Here is a 23,530-nt window from a genome sequence, read left to right on the forward strand (position 1 = left end):
AATATTACACATAAAATAAACGTGAAAGATCAGAAAATGCACATTAACTGAATTCAGACATGAATGGTTAATTAGTCTTGTCTTTAAGCCAGGTATTCTTAATCCTTATCTAGGCCATTCATGTTTAGAAACACTTCTTGATGGCTACATAAATGCAACCATTTGTTTACATGATACTTTACTTCATTTTGTTCTAGAAAATCACTAGAGCAGACAATTATTAATTTATAATAACAAATATCATATCATGGACCTAGTAAAGGGACTCAATACTAAGCCCTTGCTTGGCTTACAACTTTTGGGGAGAAAGGAGATTTCAATTACAATCAGAAATAGTTGTTTCATATTTTGAAGTTGCTTACATAGCTAATTGAACCCTTAACCCAGAGACTATCATAGAATGCAATGCAACATGTAAAACATAGCAAAACGTACTGAAATTATAGAGTTGGGATGAGAGCATCTTAAGATATGGAAGGCACATACCTTTAAATCTTCTTCATTAACTTCTTCAGTGATGTTGAATGCATTGTCCTCAGACAACCGTCTTGCATATATATCCACATCCTTTAAATTTATCTGAGGAGCTAAGGAGATTTTTCGAATGGAAGTCCTTGTCCTCTGGATGTTGCTGAAGCCTTGGGTGGGTGTGTGTGTCATGAGGTCCAAAACAGACTGTCTTCTTCTGCCTCCTGAAAATGCGGGGCCAGTGGGGATCATATTGCTTCGAGGCAGGGCTGTCTCTCCCTGTTCAGACTCTGGAACAACAGAGAGTCTCCTGTCTTGGAACTCATCAGAATCTTCTATGACAAATGGAATCTTTTGCCCAATGGAAAATTTCTTCATAGAACTTAGAACAGAGCTCTTCCTTTTTTCTCCATACTCGCCAGTCTGTTTAAATGCCTGTTTGGTTTTGCTCCAGGTGACAGAGGAATCATCTACTGAGAACCTGCGTAAGGTCTCAGTTAGAATTGAACTTCTTCTTTCCTCAGTAAACTGGTCAAAAGTATCATACCCCATGAGTTTTGAACTGAAGTCTGGACGTAGACTTTGTAATTCAGAAAAGGTCCCATAGAAATAGCTGCTGCCCTCATGCAAAATTAGTATTTTGTCAGCTTTCTTTAAATGTTCCATTTTAGAAGTGACCAAAATCCTGGTTTTGTTGGCCATCAATTTACAGACACAGCTTTGGAAATATAAAAATACATAAGATTTGACTTCATAAACAGTGATTTATATTTTATGTTTAACTTTAGCATGTTATTAATGTTTCACTGCATACCATCTCCATCATGCCATTTTGCTACCTAACTTAATATGCTCATATGGATATATACTCCACAGTAACGATTAGGTGCCTCTTGAATTGCAGCATGAAATATCGTATCATACTAGGAGACATGGAATGAAACTCAATTTTTGATAATCAATAATTATCTGATTTTAACCAAATCATTTTCTTTTAGGTCTTGGTTTATTTCTCTAGAAAACAAAGGAATTGTTAGATGATCTTTAATGTTCCTGAAAGTTTATATTTCCACATATATTTAAATGTCAGAGATTTTCTGTTTTTAATTAATTTTCTCATGCATTTTATGTTGACTAATCTGTTTTTTAAGCAAGGCATAACAACTGAGAAATACTTAAGCAATTTAACTTTCCTCCAATAAAATTTTCCTATACTTTAAATCTTGAAGCATACTCTCTAGGCAGAGTGAGTTTCTTTTATCCAGTAAATATAAAAAATAAAGAGCCATCACTATATCCTTAAATATAAACAATATCCAAGTTTATGAAGTAAGACAATAGCAATTACAGTCATAACATCATAAATATAGTACTAGGGATTATTTACATTTAATGGAATTTTCTCTTTCTCTGTCTCAAACTAGAGAGGCCTTCTGAGAACAGACTTATAAAAGGCCAATGTGTGGGAAGGCTTTGGTAGAAGCCCATATTGCTGGAACTAAGCAAAGTCCTAGAACCAAAGAGCATCCAGCTCTTAAAATAAAAGCTGTTTTTCCCCTTACAATGAATCTAATCTCTATTGTATGTAAAGCAAAACAAAAAACTGAACAAACAAAACCAGCACAATGACTGCTAGAAGATCTGAACAAGTAATCCAAGCAAAGGGTCCAACAATATGGTTCATGTGAAATTCTAGGACAACCTTCCTGCTAAGGCATCACACAGAACCTGTATCATTCTGTACTGTTCAAGAGTTTGTGCTCTTGCATTTTATTAATGGCTTAGAAAATGTTTGTCTTAGACTCTTAAGATCCCCTATGGAAGGCCTCAACCTCCCTGGGGAGAAAAAAGGGTATGGCATAGGCAGGGTGTTAGTTGTGGGGGGCAAGGGAGAAGGGGAGGCAGAGGGAACTGGGATTGACATGGAAAATAATCTTGTTTCTAATTTAAATAAAAATGGAGAGAGAGAAGAAATAGAAAATGTTTGTCTTAAGCTGAGTTATGTGCTTAAAGTAGTCATGGTTATTCAGCGTTCTAATTGTATGAACTCAGGGGACTTGATGCAATGGCCATTACAGAGCAACTTCAGAGACTCAAGATAACAGGTATGTTAATGCAAGACTGTACTGAAGGAGATGATGCTCTAAGCTTTAAGGGAAGTAGAAACATGACTAGAGCCTCCTGTAACCTTTTAATTTAGATTAAAATTAAGTAATAGAAGATTGAAGTGAATTATTAAGATCCTTATCATGTATTACTTCTTTACTATAGATTATTCACAAGCTTACGAGCAAAACTGGGGGTTGGGAAGTGTGGAGTGGAGATGGTGTTGATGGGACTTGGCATTTCATTCAGAGAATGGGAATAACATATTCTTGGGATTGTGACCAGATAAACCAGGCTAATACACTCAACTTAAATCAGACATAAACTGAAAATGTCAAACAAAATAATCTGAAATTAGTTCTTTCAGAATAAAAGTAGTTTTAGAATGGGGGGCTTTTGTTGGTTTCATGGGTTAAATGTAGTTAAGTCCAGAATTAAAACATATTATTTAATATATAATAAAGGAAAATAAGCAGGACCTTGGCCAGAATTAAATAAGTTATGTGTTACATTCTGCTACTCTGAGTCACACAAATGGTGGATATATTGCTCTACCCCAGGGTTCTTCACCTTCCTAATGTTGCAACCCTTTAATATAGTTCATCATAAAATTAGTTTTGTTATTTCATAGCTGTAATTCTGCTACTGTTCTGAGTCATAATGTAAACATCTGATGTGTGGGACATTTGACATGTGACCCCTGAGAAAGGGTTACTCCCTCTCCACAAGGGCTATAATCCAAGGTTGAAAACCACTGCTCTAGAGCTAATATGCAGTTTATGAAGATCCAGACATTTGGTTATCTTTTAGCACTAGCATTATTAGTAACTGAGTCAAAAAACATACTTTTCAAATATTTGTTCTTCAGTTAAAACATCTAGATATCCAAAAGGAGAATCCAAGAGGTACACATCAGCATCTTTATATACTGCTCTGTAAACAAAGCAGAAACAAAGTTAGGGTCCCTCCATTCCTTTGTATTTCATTGAGAACTGGTATTTTAAACCCCTGACATACATTACAGAACTGCCATCAGTCTATGGGGCCTCTGGTAGTGAAACTATTTATCCCTAGTGTACAAATGAACTTCGGGAGCCCATTCCCTATGGAGGGATCCTCTCTCAGCCTAGACACATGGAGGAGGGCCTAGGTCCTGCCCCAAGTGATGTGAGTGACTTTGATGATCCCCATGGAAGGCCCCACCCTCCCTGGGGAGCAGAAGTGGGATGGGATGGGGGTTGGTGGGGGCATGGGAGGATGGGAGGAATGGAGAGGGAATTGAGATAGATATGTAAAATAAGGCTGTTTCTAATTTAAATTAAAAAAAGAAGTGCCATCAGATCCCTGCAACAGAAGTGCACTTTTCACAACATGGGGCAAAAGCAGCACTGTTACTTCTCCCATACCTATGCTATTAATACTGTAGACTGTATTAAGTGAGGAATAAAGAGATAATCTACTTTGCACCTGCTCATTATACCTCTCTTTCATGGGTGCTACACATAGGGAAGGATGAATTATTTACAATAAGAAGCAACATATATACTATTTAAATTTCTTTAATTTTTTTGTTGTTTTCAGTGTTTTGACAGCATGCATGTGTACCGTGTGTGTGCAATATGTGTGGAGGTGAGTGCTTGTGTGTAGAGGCAAGTAGAAGGTGTCTGATCCCCAGGACTGGAGTTCCAGACAACTGTGAAGCAGCAATGTCAATGCTGGGAATCAAATGTGGACCCTCTGGAAGAGCAGCCAGAACTATCTCCACAGGCTTTATTTTACTTTAAATGAAAAATAAAAAAACTATAAGCAATTTGATTTGACTTAAATAGAAAAAATATAAAGATACATTTTTCAAACTAACAAAAATGACAAAAAAAATAAAAAAAAGCATGCCTTTAATCCCAGCACTAGGGAGGTAGAGCCAGGCAGATCTTTGTGAGTTAGAGGCCAGCCTGGTCTCCAGAGCGAGTGCCAGGATAGGCTGAAAAACAAAAAAAAAAAACAAAAAAAAAAACAAAAAAAAAAAAAAAAAAAAAAAAAAGAAGTAAACTCTTTATATAAGTTTTACATGTTTTCAGTCATGATTATTAATAATGCTATCCTATCCCAGCTTTAAAGTATGACATAGGTCATGATTTAAAAGATAACCGTTAATACTTTTGTTTTCAAACTGTACTTAGTCATCACATAATTAAGAAAAGAAATGAAACAAAATAGAAATAGCAAAAATTCTAAGTAAACCATAAAAGCCCTTTATGTTGTAAATTTTCTGAAGGCAACACGGAAGACTAATGGAATCCATGAAAATAGACACACAAATCTTTATCCACATTTGGCTTTTTCTTTTCTCTCTGCAATATAGTTTAAATGTAATTTATCCCCTGACACTAATACAGACTCTTAATCCACTCTAAGTTTCTTTAAGAGGACAGAAACTTAGTCTAATGGTGGTGCTCAGAGAAGGGACCTTTGGAAAATGACTCGGAATAAGGAAAATCATCAAGGTGGAGTTTCACGATTTAATAATTGTGGCTTTTTGAGGAGAGGGATATCAGAGGGGACACACACACACACATACACACACACACACACACACACACACACACACACACACACACACACTCCTTTTTTTCTTGACATGTGATTTTCTATGCTGTCTCAAAACTCTACCAATGAGATAGCATAATTGGATATGTGTTCTTGACTTTAGACAATAAGTGGGAGCAAAAATAAGGTGGTTTTCTCTAAAATTTACTGAGAATGTACTGGTAGATTATTAGAATTACAGACTAAACACTCTTCTTCACATGTATGACCAGTTTCTCAAGATTGAAATGTGTGTACTGTGTGTGTTCACCATACAAAAGAAGATGACATATTGAACATTCAGATGAGAGTAACAGTAGCCAACTGCTTTCAGTAGTACTATTCATTTGTACATAACACATATGACTAAATCTTAAACTTAGAATATAAATACTAAGTTGAAGCCACATACCACACTTTACTTAAATATCAAATGTAAAGCTTCCGATATGATCATTGGATCACAGATAAGGGAATTAACTTCCAAATAATTATGAAGCCATCACCTCATCTGTGAATTCTCTGTATCAAGTGACCAGAGTTCCAGGTGTATTCTCAAGATCAAGGCACAGTTGAATATGAGGAGTCAAGATGACCTGGATTAAATAGTGACTGTACCATTTCCTTGTGGCTTTTGGCAAGTTAATGTCTGACTACATCAATTATCTTGTGATTTCTTCCATAAAATGAAGAGAACAATTTCTGCTAGTAAGATTGAATGAGGCTTGAGAACACACACACACACACACACACACACACACACACACACACACACACACACACACACACAGGCGTGGGGGTGGGGGGCGGAGTATCAAGACATCAGTTGTGCGTACTCAGTGTTTACTTCTCTGGGTTTGGGAAGTAAAAGAAAGAGAAAGGGCCAAAATACTTCCGAGTCAATGTAATTTCTCATTAACAACTTTGGTAACATAATAAAAAGAATTCTGTTTGAATAAAACTAGAGACCATCTAAAATCCCATATCACCAATTGTCTTTGACCAGAGTTACATTTAAATAAGATATTTTCTTCCTGACAAGAATTATATATGCTTCTTTTTGACAGCTTGTAAATTCTCAGTGCACTTTCCTAGTATTCACATGACCTAGACTACAATCAGAATCACAGATAAAGGCATGTGCTCAGTATAAATCCTAGCTGGGTGTGGTGGCACACACCTGTAATCCTAGTACTCAGAAACAAAAACAGGAAGATCATGAGTTCCACATAGGGAGACCTTGTCTCTTGTCTCAAAACAAATAAGAAGATTTAGTCCTAATGACATCATTTGCCTTACTATTTTTGTTATAAAATCATAAATTATGTTCAAATTTTAAAAATAGAAAATGCATATCATCTAAACTGAGAAGCATAAACAGACACCTAACATGGAGGTATCTGGGGACAGTGAGAGGATGCATGATGCAATAAATGGAAATTTGCAATTTCCTCTCTTTGTACTTTTCAGAACTCTATAGATTTCAGTTTATAACAATACATGCAACAAAGCAAACAAATATAGACAAACAAAATAAGAGTATGCATTTTTAAAAGCCACCATCTTTACCAAATCTTATATTCTCTATAGTTCTTAAAATAAATTGTCAATGCCAGAGACAAAACATGAAGCAGTAGATGAATGTGTGTGTGTATTATATATATATTATATATATTATACATATATATATATATAATTGTACATGCATGGTATTTATAGCAAATGCTCAGTGGAGCAACAGATAAATGTTCACCTTGCTAAGGAAATCCTTGCACGTTGACCTCCACTCAGTGTGACTCCACCTTCTCCAAGAATGGTGTTGTCTTTTTCTGCAAACTTGGAGATGTCCTATTATCAAAAGCATGACACCAGAAAGGAAATTTAATATATTCAATCTGAAATCGAAAAGCACATTTTCCTTTGGATGTAACTGTCTGTGAGACCCGGGCTTCAACCATTCAAATGTTTGAAGACCACATCTCCATTATTTCAAATGCAAGTCACTTAGGTGCTTAAAGTAACGTGGCCACAAATTTAAACATCCAACTTTTTTTCATTTTTAAAACTTTATTAATGATCATTAAATACGATTTGGATAACACAAAAAGTAAAATACATGTGTATTTGTGAAAAGTTTACATATGGAGATAACTCATAAGCTTATCATATAAACTCAAATTCTATTCAAATGTTAAAATGCACTTCCAATTTAAAATCACTCTTAAAAAATCTTAAGACACTGAATAAGCCTGTTAATAAGAGAAGCTAAACTATTCACACCCCAGCAATATGGAGGCATCTTCAGTGGCTGTCAAGAAATAAGTCAAGTTATTTCCCCATGTCTCTTATTCACCTTCCCAAACAACAGCACAAACATCCTTATCCCTAGCCATTATTCCTGTGGCCTCCTGCACTCATGCTCCTATCACCTTCCTGCCACACTTGTCGTTCCTCCTCCAATGAGCTTCCTTGTAGCAACAATCATGAAGGCATAGTAAAAGATCAGAGTTTTTGAGAAATAATCCAGGACTCCAGACAGTATAAAGGTATTAAGAAGGTAAACTATAATCCCGGAGGGAGAATTAAATAACAACTTACACGATAGACCATTTTACAACAGATTATAAAATAGTACACACTTAATTGGCAAGTTAATTGTTTAGCAAACAGAAGTAATAACACAGAAGAGAGAAAATGTCAGAGGCCTTCCAGGAGAGGCTTCCCGTGAGATGTGAAGGATGAGAGAGTTAGGTAGCGATCTTCAGTCTCCTTTCTTTCTTCCCTGCCCATCTACGCTTTCCTGCCACCTCCCTGTCTTCTCACTGTACTTCAGACTTTCTTACACACTTCTCTTCCTTTGCTTTTGCAAGTCAAAAATAATTCATCACCATTTTATTTTCTATAAGCATGTGTCCATAAACACCCACAATTACTATGGTTTCATTTATTTTAACTAATCTAAAAGTTAAGCAGAACTCCATATGCAAAACTATAAACAGAAAGCATATGAACTAATAAAGTAATCACTTTCTTTAAAAGCTATGGAAAGACCTGGTCAGCTGAAGCCATGCTATTCACTTTTGCCAAGGAACCCTTTCGAACAGCATTCCTGACATGCAGTGACCAAAGACATGTGAGAAAGCATTAACTTTTCAAATATACTACCATCCCAGAGACGGTGTCTTAGGGTTCTTATCACTATGACAACACATGACCAAAAGCAGCTTGGGGTGGTAAGGGTTTATTTCACCTTACATCTTTTATGTTCATCACTGAGGGGAGCCAGGGCAGGAACTCAGGGCAGGAACCTGGAGGCAGGAACTGAAACTGAGGCCATGGATGAGAGCTGCTTACTAATTTGCTTCCTATTGCTTGCATAGCCTGCTTTCTTATAACACCCAGGACCACCAGCCCAGGGATAGCACTACCCGTGGTGGAATGGGGCCTCCGACATCAATCATTAATCAAGAAAATGTCCCATAGGCTTGCCTACAGACCAATCTGTTGGGGCATTTTCTCAATTGAATTTCCCTCTTCCAAATGATTCTAGCTTGTGTCAATAAAACTCTAGCTTGTGACATAAAAAGTAGCTAGCACAGATGGTGGGGGAATTCTATTTCACAAAGATAAAGTAAGCAATTACATTTTCATTTCCTCTATTGCCCTATTTCTTTAAAAAAGAAAAAAAAGGTAGGGGATACAGGTTCACTCCCATCATTTTTCTGAAGCAAACTCAATAACTCCTGCTTTTAAAATGACTAAGTAGCTGGGCGTTGGTGGCGCACGCCTTTAATCCCAGCACTCGGGAGGCAGAGGCAGGTGGATCTCTGTGAGTTTGAGGCCAGCCTGGTCTACAGAGCGAGTGCCAGGATAGGCTCCAAAGCTACACAGAGAAACCCTGTTTCGAAAAACCAAAAATAAATAAATAAATTAATTAATTAATAAACAAAATGACTAAGTAATAATTGATATAAAATCTCCACTAGAACAAAGTGTTTTTAATCCTCCTACACTCTGCTAATGGGTTAGCATACTAAGAGATGAAAAGCATATTAAATAATGTTTTAGTTCTCGAAACACTGTGACAATAGACTACTACTTCAAGAAAGGAGATCCATGCAAGCTGCTTTCAGGCAGTTCTGTTTGAAGTCATTTGTTGCTCTTTCTTTGTAGTCCAGACTAGATTAAAAGAGTGATATGTGCAATTCTTCCCTGGTATTTGTTCTCACTTCCTCCCTAGAAAACCTATCATTAATATTATCATATATATGCTTTTGTGTTCTATACCTGGAAGACATACTCTCATGAGTGGAATGACTGCATCAAATATATATGTTGTATTTTAAAGAGTTACTGCCAGACTGCTCTACAAAGCATTTTATCACAAAATAATTACATTTTACAAAAAAGAGAATTATATTTACAACTAAGTTTTAACAATACTCTTATCTTTTTAATTACATTAGTTTTTTGCTAATTTTCTCTTTTCCTTAATCTCAAATATTTTAAATATTTATTTGCTTTGTTACGTTCTCTTTGAAGTTTTAATACTTCATATGTAATGGATCTTAGCAACTTTCTAGACTATATATCAAAAACATTTCTCCTTTTCTCTTATTTTCACTATGCATATCCATTATCATATGCAAAAATTCAATTCTTTAGGAAGTCAATTTATCTACTGCCTACCTGCTGGTATTATGTATTATCTTGAGTTCTATTTTCAAAATAAAGCTTTTAAAACCCTGAAGGCACAACTTTATATTTACCTAACCTTACTTTAATTGGCCAAGAGGCAACAATAGCCATCAAATAAATAATGTTTTATTGATGCATATATTATATGTCATAGTTCATATTTTTGGGTTGTCCTGTTTTCTTGTCCATTTTTTCCTATATTAATACCTTTCTGGATCTTTGGTTATCTTGATTTTTTAATGGAATTACATGTTATTTAATACCTGATAAAATATAATCCTTACTCATAAAATAATTAACTTTTATTGGTTACTTAGTTTTTGACATAATAACCATGTCAACTATTAAACATGTAATCAGAAGAGGAGCTAACACAGTCTCAGGTTTAATACAGCAGTTTGTCCTCACTAACAATTCAAATACAAAGAAGATAAATAGCATGATATCAAGGCCATAGCTGATGAAGCCAGAATTCCAACCAATGCAATTTGTCCATAAAATGAGTACTTCTAACATTTTATATTAAGTTTAGTTTAAGATAAACTCATTAGAATTTATTTGCAACCTTAAAATACCATATACTTACATAGAATTCTAGTTTGCATCAATAAATTTAACTTAAAATGCCTTTCTCAACTCAACTGTATTAAGTACTTCAATAAGATTTGTAATTTTCTTCAGATTCTGTGCTGTAAATACCCCAATAGAGTTATCACTACTAATAAAAATTTTAAAGTTTACCACTATTGTGAACTGAGTAGTTGGTTCCCATTTCTATTTTTAGATGGCTTTGTTTCTATAAGGAAGAACAAGGTACTTGACCTGTTTGTCTACAATTCACTCATTTGATCATAGAGATAACATGCTAAGTGAAAATTTTCAAGAGACCAGCAGTGAATTAGTATTTCCTAAAAAAAAGATACAAATCTGCAAAACCACTTTGAAAAGGAAAAAGAGTGATATTAAAGTAGATTATGCACAGAAACCATATATAATAAAATTTTAACAGAATTTCAGATATTATCATTAATGGAACCTAAAAATACTTGGTTACTTTGTAGTGACAAACTTAGAATCAGAGGTTTGAGATTTTTTTGTTGTTGTTTTAGAATCATTATTACATGATCTATTAAGATAATGAAGATACTGAAACTTCAGGCAATTCTGTGCCTTTCACATTGCTTTCCTAAATAGAAAATGTGACTGTTGAGCATGCCTGAGGTCCAAATAAACAGCTGTTGGTTAATGCCAAGATATAACAGTAATGAAGAAGAGGCCAACAGTTTCAGAGGGAGAGGGGAACAGGAAGGTGGGGACATGAGAAGGAATGAAGAACACTAAGTGAAGGGAGGAAGGATGTAATTATATTTTAATTAAACTTTAAAATTAGTTTAAATTTTAAAAATTTAAAAAGAAAAGTGCTCTAATCCACACCATATATGTCTAATGATCTATATTCTTAGTAAATGAAAAATTAATACTAGTAGGACAGAATATCTCCACTTTGTGCTAAAAAGAGTATCTTTAAAATAAGCCGAAAAGTCAAAACATAAAATTATATTTAGATAAATTGACTGAATAAAAATTATAACAAAAGATATCACAGTAGAGGATGATACATAGCTATCAGTCTAGATTCTCCAAACAGATACCAATATGGTATCAAATATCCAAGAGTTTTATTGGGAGAAAATACAGGGGCAAGGGAAACACACAGGAAAGGAGGGAAGGCTGAAGAACTCAGTACAAATCTACCTAAAGTAGAAGGATAGAGAATTGTTAGGAAAGAATATCGCACCACTGTAGTCCAAGGAAGGATTTGGCAAAGCAGCCTGGCTGTCTGTAAGTCAAAAATTAGCTAATCATTTTCATGTTTCCAAAATAGAGATCCACTTTAATAATTCTGCCAGAATCCTTCAGATAAACACGTAGAAGGGGTCTCAAGACAAACTCAGTAAAGGACTTCAAAACACAACTGGTGTCTTCATTAATTATGTTCTCTATAGCAATGATTTATACAACACATACTATGTCCACCCTAATAACTTAGAAAAACACAGCAAAGGGTAAGAGGTAGAAAATCCAGATGTTTAATAAACAAGAAAATACATTAACAATCACTTACATAATCATGTAACTGTAATTTAGAGTAAAAGAGACAGAACAAGAAAAAAATTAAATTACAAATCAGAATGAGAACAGTGAATAGAAAGATTAAAGTCCATAGCAAGAGTTTTAAAGATGTGAGTAATTGCAAATTCTCATTAATGTCTGACAAGGTTGAAGATAGGTACTGCTACTCAAAGTTTAATTTGGCCACATCTAGTGAAAACTTAAATGTGTGTATTTATCTTATGGCCTTGCAAATCAATTGCTAGGGATCTTGTGTGACAGAAAAAGGCATGCCTGGTATACAAAGGAGAAATACTCGGGAATTTCTGTCATGTATACAATACAGCAGTAAAAGAAGAATGAGACCAGCAAGAAAGCCCAGCAGGCACTGGTATCTGCAACCAAGTCCAAGGACCAGACTTTAATCCCTGGGACTCACAGGTGGAAGGAGAGAACTGACGATTGCAAACCTCTATTTGAGCCCTCCGCTGCACAATCACACTTTCGTCTCTCTACATAAATGGATAAAGAGAAATACATAGACATGGCTGTGTCTTAAGAAAGTCGCAGGAACCACATCAGTTGGAGACAGATGTGTCCAAATCATATAACTCTGTAGATTTTAAAGCTAAACAATTATCCTATGAAATACTGCTCATAGGTGAGCACATGTGTATATGGGTGTAAATTATTCTAAATGGACTGGGAAAAGTACATATTTCATCATTATAATTACTGGAGATTCAAGTTTTGTAGCAGAGTTGTGATGATAGGGTAAAAAGTCCTACTAAGATGTTGTCTAACAGTACACACAATAGGGGTTCTCTTCTATAGCACACATTAGTCGTATGAACTAACTTTCAATGGTATGAAAATAAAGGATTTGATGTGCTGAGCCAAGGTTTAGAGCCTTCTTTTATGGACTGAAACCACTTGTGAAGAGAAATGTGGATAACATTAACTTAGTGAAGGTCTCCAAGTCCATAATTACCATGAAGCTGGTGAGACAGACAATAGGGGTATCCTGACAACTGAGATTAAACTCATCAAAACCTAGTACACCAGCACTGCCAATCTCCTTCTATTAACGTGAGCACTTGGTTTGATTACTCAGTTCATGCCTCGTCCATTTGCAGATATATGAGTACTTGACACTCTATTTGATTTCCTACAAAGTGTTCAGTTTTGTATGCATTGTTAAACACTGGTCTTTTCTGACTACCAAGTACACTCAAATCTGGTAATATATTTATCTTAAGGGTGTTGGTTTCAGACTTCATAGTACATTTTCCCCATCTGTGAAAGATAACTTAAAAACTGCTATGCTAAATCCTGGCTATCATGAAGGTTTTTGTTTTGTTTTTTTAATCGTTTATTTTTTATTTTTTGCATTATAATATAATTACATTTATCTCTTCCCTTCCCTCCCTCCAAACCATCCCATATGGCACTTATCACTCTCAAATTAACAGCTTCTTTTTTCACTAATTGCTATTACATGCATACACGTGTGTATGTGTTTGTGTGTTCTTAAACATAACATGTTCAGTCATATAATGTTACTTGTATGCCTGTTTTGGGGTTAACTGTTTGGCCCTGGACAACGAATGGTTGTGCTCCTCCCTGAAGAAGACTGTCTCCCTCTCCCAGCTTTCCTTAGTTGCCTATATTTCTTTGTGAAGGGTTGAGATTCTTGGGCTGTTCCCAGTCCATTTTGGCATGTCCATTGGTACTGTCCTTGTTCAGATCACGTTTGGGTAGTTGTGTTGGGGGAGGGTTCTTTTTTAATAGTATTTTTCTTTATGAAAATTCCATATATATATATATATATATATATATATAATGTATTTTGATCATATACATTCATAGCCACCTCCTTCTAACTCACTTTAGTGTCCCCCAACCTAACTTGCTCAAACTTTTGTCTTTTTATTTTTATTGTTATTAATAATAACACCTTAAGTTCAACTAGTGGTGCCCAATGTGCATATGGTTGTGTGGCCTTTCACTGTAGCATACTGTGTGCTCTTTATGGTGCCACATGAGCATATGTGGTGTGTAGAGTAAGCCTGGCACACAGGGACAGGCTCTACTTTTCTTTACTGATACTGAAAATTCCCTGGTTTTTGTGTGAATTGATCCACAAAACTGGAGGGAAACCACCTATTAGACAAGGATATTAGATAATATCTGACTTTATATAAAAAATTATCTCCTGTATTTTTTTTTTTTTGGTTTTTTCGAGACAGGGTTTCTCTGTGTAGCTTTGGAGCCTGTCCTGGCACTCACTCTGGAGACCAGGCTGGCCTCGAACTCACAGAGATCCACATGCCTCTGCCTCCCAAGTGCTGGGATTAAAGGCGTGTGGCTCCTGGATTTTTTTTCATTGGTGCTGCAGATGAAAGAGAGGCCCTTGCACACTTTTCTTTCAAACTAGTCTCTACTGCCATTTTAATTTTCTTTATTTTATTTTTTGATATTTTATTTATTTTGAGTTTTTAAATACATTTTTAATTATAATAGAATTGTCTCACTTTCCCCTGTCCATTTCCTCTCTTCAACTAAGTGTAGTTTATCTGCAAATAACATCAAATGTCTACATAACCTGTTACTAAGGTAAGGCCCTTAAAGCAACTACCAGAAACACCCAGTTATTTTGTTAAAATTGCTGCCCCTCTGATCCAGAGAAACTGGAAGGGACCTATGGATCTTCATTTCAACCCATGACAGTTGTGCTTAGCAGTGCCTGAGATCCTCATCTGCCACTTGTTCTTTCAGGTGACTTCCTTTATTGCAGGCTAGTCAGAAAGGCAAATGACAACTTCAAAGCAGTCTGTGCACACAACACAATGTATGTGTTTGAGGTTGTAAAACACTTGAAAATGCTGAGATAAGCACACTGGAGAGGGTCAAAGTAATATTATAATAAGTGTGCAATAAAGATTAACTTATTTTATTATTAAGGAGTGGAGGACATGCTCATTGTGGTGTATTCCATTTACGCATATATACCACTTGACTTCTTTTAGAAAGTTAAAACTTATCATCTCAGCTTCAATCAACTCTATCAAACAAAACAAAGTTATTCAGGAAACTTGCTAATATGAAGCTCATTTGCTCTGAATTGATTATACAATAGAGCCATCATGATACAGGCTGTTTTACTGAGAAAGAAAGAGGAAAGCAAGAGAAGAGAGGTGTTTTACAGAAGGGTGGAGTGTTACATTTAATAGTCTTGTGTAATTTAGCAATATTTGCTGAGTACATTTGAGCTTCCTGTAGCTTTGAAGATAGGAAAATACCATAAACTGATTTTATAGCTGGCTTATCGCTTTTAGAACAACCTTGACAATACAGATGCTTGTGGGAAGGGAGAGGGTGAGAAGCTAGGGCTAAGGGAACATGAACCTCAGGGTAATGCTGCTCAATAAAGTGTATCTTTAACTGTGAATCACTGGATGATTAATACCATTGTTATTAACATTTAAAAATCACAAAACACTGCCTTCCTTTATGCATTCAGAAATTGGGCAGTGGAAGGGAGATGTGAGCGAAAGGTAGAAGGAAACAGGTGGAAAAAAGTCTAGGCTGGAGAATGTGAGACAGCCAAGAAAGCGCTGGAAGAAGAGAAAAATCTAGCAAACATTTCTTCCCATAGTCAATTATACCTGTGAGTGTGTATGACAGCCAGCTATCCCGTGGTCTACGATATAGATTAATGAGGTATGCTTCATAACAGAATGCAGATGCTAAGGAGTTCATAATTTAAATTGGGTTATGTCTACTAGATAACAGAGGTTGTTGACCTAAGTCAGACTTCATTACAAATAGCTTCATGTGGAATATTGGCAAAAGACTAAGCCCTGCTAGAAAGAACAGGATGTAAGAATTTTCATCAATTTTAAAGATAAAAAGATTGTCCCTCACCAATACTTATTAAACAAGTTTATAGCAGAAAACTTAAACTCAACATTTCATATATTTTTATCAGAACCAAGAAAAATACAAAAATCTGTAATAGCACTTATCAGCACTAAAGGCTTGGGGGCTGGGTGGGAAGATGGCGTGTGGATAAAGCACCTGAATTTCCAGAACCCACATGAAAACTAGACATGGTACCTCAAGTGTCTGAAATCCAATGCTGCCTGCACTGAATGAGATGAGAGGTAGAGGTAGGAGAAGTGCCTGAGGTTCAGGAGTTTACAAGCCAGCTAGCCTGGCATATGTAGCAAGAAAAACAAGAGAAACTCCACCTCAAACGTGGTAGAAAGTGAAGCTCAGAATCCAAGGTTGGTATCTGACCGCCACACATTTGCACATACTCATTCACATGAGAGCACAGACCTACAGATATCATACACACAAACTAAAGTCTTGCTTTATAACCAGTTATCATATTGTGTGATCCTGTGAGAATAACTGATATATTTGTACTTCTTTAGTTATATAAATCTGTGTTCAGATTCAGAATGGATAGCTCAAGCATTCCTAAGAGAAGAATTGAAAAGTGCAGTGATTTAATGGGTGGGGGTAGACTGTGCAGGTCTCTAGGGATAGAAATATAAGTGCTGGGATTCCTGAACTCCCGTACAGCTAGAGAATGGTATGAGAACAGGATTTCACTGGCTTTCTCTTCACATGCTGTGCATTTGGATTCATTTAGTCATAAACCTCTGGATAGCATATTTCAAAATCTTTCAAATTATCCTTAAATCTAGATGCAAGAAAACTCTCAGGATAATTCTCCTCTAATTGGCCTTAAGAACATTTAAGTGGCACTAATTCCTTATCTTCTCCTCTGGTTATGGCCATCTCCAAGGCTTACGGCAAACCTTGTATTTGTTCATTCTCTGAATTTCCCCAAAATGTTTCCTGGTCCCTCCCACTAAACCTCTTGTGACTCAGTTCCTGAGAAGAACTTCAAACCCACCAGCACTGAAGTTCCTATCTAATTTTTTGTCACTCAGTAGCTGACTATAGTTACTTTTTTAAATCTCCCGATGTCTAACTCTGGTAGAATTTAAGCTATGGAAAAGCACAGACCCTTGTCTAACTAAGTGTGTCCTTTGTTCCAGAATGATGACGCCCAAAGCAGCTCATTAAATATTCTTCAATGAATACGAATGAACTCCTTCAACTTTCCATTATGCCGACTTTGTATTTTCCTTCCCCTAGTTACCAAAGGGTCCACGCTTACTTATGTACAATGACATATAACCAGCTGTAGACCCCTAGTACCATATCCTCTTTAGGTCATCTGCCCCTGTACACTCCATTCCCTTCCATGCCCTTTCTGAAATGTTCTGCTTCTTCAGTCATCACTCACTTTAGAGGTCACTTCCTTGGAGCAAACTTCCATGATCTTTTAGGACCACACTGTTATTTTCGTTACTTATGTAAAATGGCTGAGAAATATAGACTGTATTAACCTACACTGGTCTTAATTGTTCATCCTCTCTACTGGAGTAAGACTCTTTGAGAACAAGAATTGTGTGTTGCTCATCAAAGCAATTCCCATAGTTTGGTATAATTATCATTTCAATGATTATACTCATAAATATTTGCTGAATGAATATATGTCCTCCTGCTATGAATTTTTGTAGCCAAAATGTCACTATAGACAAGTTCCTTGTTATACCTGCAGGCAACATCTAGAGTGCTTAGCTCAGTGTTGTGTTTATAGTAGGAACTCAACAAAAAGTTGCTGAGGTCATTTTTCTTAATCCATATTCTGAACCAAGGATAGCTCAACAATATAAGTAAGAAATACTTGTTTTATCATTATGGGATTACTTTTCAGAGATGAAAATGGTAGTACATTCTGCCTGTCTAGAGAAGCCTTTGTATCTAATTTAGTTCTACACAATGACTCCCTCTCTGGGAAAGCTTCTATGACCATCTCTAGCTATAGAGTTACAAGCCTGGTAAGAAGTCGAACTCTTGCTGCAGATGTGGAATTCAGTAAGGGGCTTTTGAGCAACATTCTGGATCTAAAATTATACTTTTAAAACTTTTCTTGGTTTATAATGAAATTATTCATCACCTAAACATGGAAACTCTCTGAATCTAGATTGCTATTTCTTAAAAAGATTAAAAAGAGAAAATACATAAAAAGGATTTTATAAAATAAAATTTCTTTGGAAATTTTGTGGTTGTTAAATTTTCTGTTTTAAAAATGAAGCTCTGGCTTAAATGTCCTAATTTCACTATTTATTCATGGGGTGGTTTGTTCTCAGACAGTTATAATTATGTTCATACACTACTGTTCTGTTGACTTCACCGAATCTCAGTAGGAGTGGCAATCCCAGGGCTATTTTGGTTTTAGAGACGTAAGAACTCTGATTTGTTAACCTGATAATTACCTCCACTGATGTGGTGTTAGTCCCTAAACTTTAGGCTTTTAAAATCTAAAGCCTAGTTTGCACTTTGAAATCAGTACATTTTCACCTTGACTGCAAACTCTTGCCAATGTTGTCTCTAAATAAATCAGAAGTGACAACTCAATGGGCCAGCTCATGTTAGTGCTTAGCACAGTGCTGCCATGTATGCTCTTTTCCTAAGTATCAGCTAGTATTTATTTATTTTTTAAGTTCCAGGGCTCAAATGAAGTGAAATAACAATTCAGTCCATAAAACTCTATGGCATTCCCATTTAGTTCTGGTTCAGTAGTTTCATAAAGTATTCCTGGCTTCATGTTACAGTAAATAAGATCCAGTGTTCTCTAACCACCTATCAACAGAAAATTATAGGTAGTTCAGGGTACAGCCAATGTGATTTATTCTGTTTGAAAGGGACATAGTTCAATGTGTTTCAAATATCTGCTTTAGGTATCTATTATGTCTGGCCTACTGCAAATGCTAAGTCCTATGGTATCTTTATCTTTTCATTACTTCTAACTGTAAAGCTATGAAATTATCCTACCTTGGAAAACTGCATATTCAAAGGTTAAGTCTCACCTTCTCATAGGTTAGTCTTGGCAGAACCACCTGGAACCCAGAGGTCAAATTCAAATTCAGTTAGTCATGGAATCTCTATGATGGATTTTATTTTTCAGAACATGCCTTGTTTCCCTGCTTATTTCCCTCCCAAGTTTTTTTCATTAATTCTTGCCAATTTCTCCCCCAATGTTCTTTTTCTTTTATATATATTTTCTGAATGTCTGGCAATTTGTTTCTTAGCGTTTCCTCTAGGCAAGTGAAATTTGAAAACTCCTAAGCAGTTATGGAAGAGAAAACCCTGCAGTCTGCCTTCTTCAGCTTACATAGTAAATATTTTTGCTGCAACTCTTGTGTAATGGCTGTCATGGCAGATGCTTACTTCCTGGCAATCATTTTGTGGTTTCAAAAGCATCACAATAATTTTGTGGAAACCGATTATATATCCTAAGCCCTGACCTCCTTTGCACAGTACCCACCCCTACTCCCCACCATACAGTACTATAAAAGTCAATGACTTCTCCAAACCCAGGTACTTTTATATAAGAAAATGAGTCACTGAATAAAGACAGGCCAATCATGTACTACCCAAACACTGGCCTGTCTAGAATTCTCTTCGGTGAGTGGGGCTAAGTGAAGCTTATGATGCAGAAAGGTAGACAAGAGAACAGTGTAATCCACCTTTCTCTCAATAATGCAATGGGACTATAATTTCCTAAGAATGTGCAATTTGACCAGGGCTTAATTTCACTGACTTCTTTTTTTAAGTTAGCACAGTTTCTAGTGCTTGGCACTGAAGCTTTAAGTAACAAGGAAAATCCTAATGGCCTATGGAGGAAAATGAAGAAAAGCTCAATGGACACAAGGATGTGGAACAGTATTTTCCAAGTGACTTTTAATTCACCTATAAGTCATTATATTATAATCTAGATTCAAATTCATTTTTATAAAGCAGGGCATGGAGATTTTCCCAAAAGAGGGGTTAAAAGTAAAAACTACCAACCTAACTTATTTATTTGAAACTGCATGCTATGAATTATCCTATCAACACAGACCTACCACCATGCCCTTCCCCAGGATAAAAGGCTGTAGCTGTCTCATCAGTGAATAATTCCCAACAACAAACTGAAATCAGAAAACTATGTGAAGTATGTTGTGCATGCCTAGCCCTTCCAAACTCTCACATGCCTGACTATTCTATGACACTGAGCATCATTACACACACAGTACTATGAAGATCTAAGAATTGAACAAAAAAACACAAGCATGAGGGAGAGGATACTCCATACTCATCTCCAGTTCCAAGCGTAGATACAGCACATGAAGAAACAGATCAGCTTCATCAGTCAAAAGGAAAACAGGGTCATGAATGTTTGGATTTGGCAAGAGGGACCACCCAGAGATTATGCTGAGGGATTCTTGTGTTTGTGCCAGCTGCTTAGCCATGGAGGACTCTGTAGGTATCCTGTTTTCCTATGCTCAACACTCCTACATGCTAAAAAAGTAAAATCTTCATAGGCATTATATGCTGTACTGAAGTTCTTTCTGGACATGACCAAAGGTGGGAGTATTTATATAACAGAAACAAACATGGAAGCCTACGACACTGCAAACAGTGAAGAGTCCTGGTGCTCTTCTCTATAGCAAGACAAGCATATTCATTTCATCCCCCCAGCAATCATGTTCTTTCATGGAACTGTCTGCTCAGCTTCTGAGACAGTAACACTCACCGAACACTTTCTGAGCAGGATTCTTACAATCAACATGCTACCTCAAACCATTTCCAAAACAGTCATCCAGTAAGAATTTACTATTTTATCACTGTACTAAGTAGAATAAATTGAAATAGCATTTTCAGAGTTTCTGTGTCAAGAAATGTACTCTGTAGTTAAGGTAACTGAAACATACATGAAACATTCACACCAACATAACAGCACAGCATATACTTATTATTAGTTCATTGTAATGCTACAATGACCACCACTGACCACTTTTTTTTTTTCGAGACAGGGTTTTTCTGTGTAGCTTGGGAGCCTATCCTGGCACGTTAGTTATACTCTGGTTCTATCAAGCTTATAATCCCCTGAACTAACTGGTTTCACATGATGTTATCTATCTTTTTTACTTATTCCTTCAGAAGTTGTTTCTTTTTTTAAAGATTTATTTATTTATTTATTTATTTATTATGTATACAGTATTCTGTCTGCATATATCCCTGCAGGTCAGAAGAGAGCACCAGATCTCATTATGGATGGTTGTGAGCCACCATGTGGTTACTGGGAATTGAACTCAGGACCTCTGGAAGAGCAGCCAGTGCTCTTAACCTCTGAGCCATCTCTCTAGCCCCAGAAGTTGTTTCTTAGAGATGGGCTTCCTGGATTATCTAAGTTGGCTCAAAGCCCAGCACTGACTCCAACCTACACAGTTTGGAGTTTTTACTGTCAATTTGACACAACCTAGAGTCACCTGGGAAGAAGAATCTCAATTGGGAGATTTCCCAGATCAAGTGGCCTATGGATGTCTGTGGGACATTGTCTCAATTACTAATTGATGTATGAGGGCCCAGCCCACTGTGGGAAATGCCACTTCATGACAGACAGTCTAGGTTGTATAAGAAAGCGAGCTAGCATAAGCCTGCTAACAACACAAACAGCAAATGAGAAAACTGTATTCCTTCTTGGTTTATGCTTCAAGTTCCTGCCTTGAGTTCCTTGTCCTAAATTTTCTTAGCAAGAGACTGACCTCGAAGTATAAGCCACATAATCCCTTTCATCCCCTAAGCTGCTTTTGGTCAAAATCATAGCTTCAGAAATCAAACCAGGACAGTCTGACATGAAGCAATCACACAGATAACTTTTATGAATCCAAAAGAAACACAAAAAGTAGAATTAATTCCAACTGTCACTGATACTTACTGAGCAGACAGCCAACGTGTCCACATTCCAAACCCTCGGGATCTGCTATAATTAGATTTCTTCCATAGATACCAAAACTTTTGTTGACTATCAAAGCCAAAAACTTTAAAATGCAATTGTTATAGTTTTCTCCATGAACAGTTTTGTTAACACCAAAATTCATATTCAATATTGTTTGGTTTCATGGTTCTTCTCTTCCTTATCCACTTTAACTCCATAGTAGTCACTCACTAATAACAACTGGCTCTCAAAGTATCCATCCTGTTTTACTCTGTAATAGTATTATTCTATACTTCAAAAGAAGAAAAAATCAACTTAATGTTTACTGAAAGGGCTTTGTGCCAAAAAGTTCTCTTGAGTACCCATCTCAAGATATCTTAATAATCAGATCCCATTTTTCTACTTCTTAAATCCAGACTTTCTCTCTGCTTTTTTGAAAGATCTTAAGTTCCTAATAAAGAACACTACAGGTCACAAGCTTTTGTTGTGATCTCTAGAGTTCTACAGAGAATTACTCCATCAGGGACATTACCCTTTTCTCCATCTGGAGGCTGCTCTTCCTTTTACTCCTAAAGCATTCACTTTTTCACTTTCAGATAAATTCATTATTGATATTTCTATTACTCTTGATATACTGTATAAAGCACAGAAAGTCTTAGTAGATGTTTTCTAAAAGGATTCATTAGTTCTACTTTAATTTCTTTAATGCTGCAAGTATATGCCTCAGAGTAAGGGAGCGTTGATTGAACTTGGAGGGTACGGGAGAAGTTAAAAATGCATGTAGTAGGGGGTGAGTTAGATAAAAAAACATACACTGGATACTCACATAAAATTCTCAATAAATAAAAAAATTAACTTTCAGCTGGGATTGGTGGCACATGCCTTTAATCCCAGCACTCGGAAGGCAGAGGCAGGTGGATTTCTGTGAGTTCGAGGCTTGGTCTCCAGAGCGAGTGCCAGGCTAGGCTCCAGAGCTACACAGAGAAACCCTGTCTTGAAAAAACAAACAAAACAAAAAAAACAAAAAAAACAAAAACAAATTAACTTTCATTAGATATGAAAGACCTGATGAGTGGTTCCTTTTATGCAAAATGTAAAACACAGAAGGATTTATGGATATAGATTGGTGATTGCTTATAGCTGGCACACACATAAAAAATGGAATTTGATTCTTGAGTACACAGTTTCTTTTAGAGATGTTAAATCAATGGTTATCATTGTACAACATGTGAACATACTAAAATACACTGACTCAGACACTCTAAAATAATTTTAATATGGCCTTTCAACCAGGAGAATAATGCTTTGCTTCTTTCCCCTTCATTATTTTAACAACTCCATTTAGTTATCATTTATATTCCATATAATCCTCTGCTAGCAATAAACGGCATTCTACTATGAACCTTTCAAAATGTACACAATCTTCTTCAACTAACCGGCAACCTACCAGTGTTCAGAATGTTGTAAATACTTGTTCAAAGGTTGAGAGACTCGCAGCTCTAAACTTATTACAAGTAATGTACATATTCTCTATTTGGGGTTTATGCATTTTTGTAGATTGACTTTGGTGACTCAAATACCATCTGTAAAATCATTTGTATAAGAAAGTATATATTCAAAGCCAAAACTAAAACTAGAAAGAAGCCACCACCCCACCTCACCCTGTCAGTTTGTAAATAAGCCAGGCAACACCTATCACCAGTTCCCATC

The 23,530-nt window shown here is 36.1% G+C and overlaps 1 protein-coding gene across 1 annotated transcript in view; it reads right to left on the bottom strand.

Moving 5' to 3' along the window:
- Cftr (CF transmembrane conductance regulator) overlaps window positions 1–23,530 on the bottom strand; it is a 140,163-nt gene that overhangs the window by 53,242 nt on the left and 63,391 nt on the right. Inside the window, exons 13-15 of the mRNA XM_035451397.1 lie at window positions 6,914–7,008; window positions 3,421–3,507; window positions 487–1,186 (exon numbers count right to left, since the gene is read on the bottom strand). Coding sequence (XP_035307288.1) covers window positions 487–1,186; window positions 3,421–3,507; window positions 6,914–7,008 — 882 coding nt within the window. The remainder of the gene's footprint in view (window positions 1–486; window positions 1,187–3,420; window positions 3,508–6,913; window positions 7,009–23,530) is intronic.

Source organism: Cricetulus griseus, assembly GCF_003668045.3.
Source record: "Cricetulus griseus strain 17A/GY chromosome 1 unlocalized genomic scaffold, alternate assembly CriGri-PICRH-1.0 chr1_0, whole genome shotgun sequence".
NCBI classification, from domain to species: domain Eukaryota; kingdom Metazoa; phylum Chordata; class Mammalia; order Rodentia; family Cricetidae; genus Cricetulus; species Cricetulus griseus.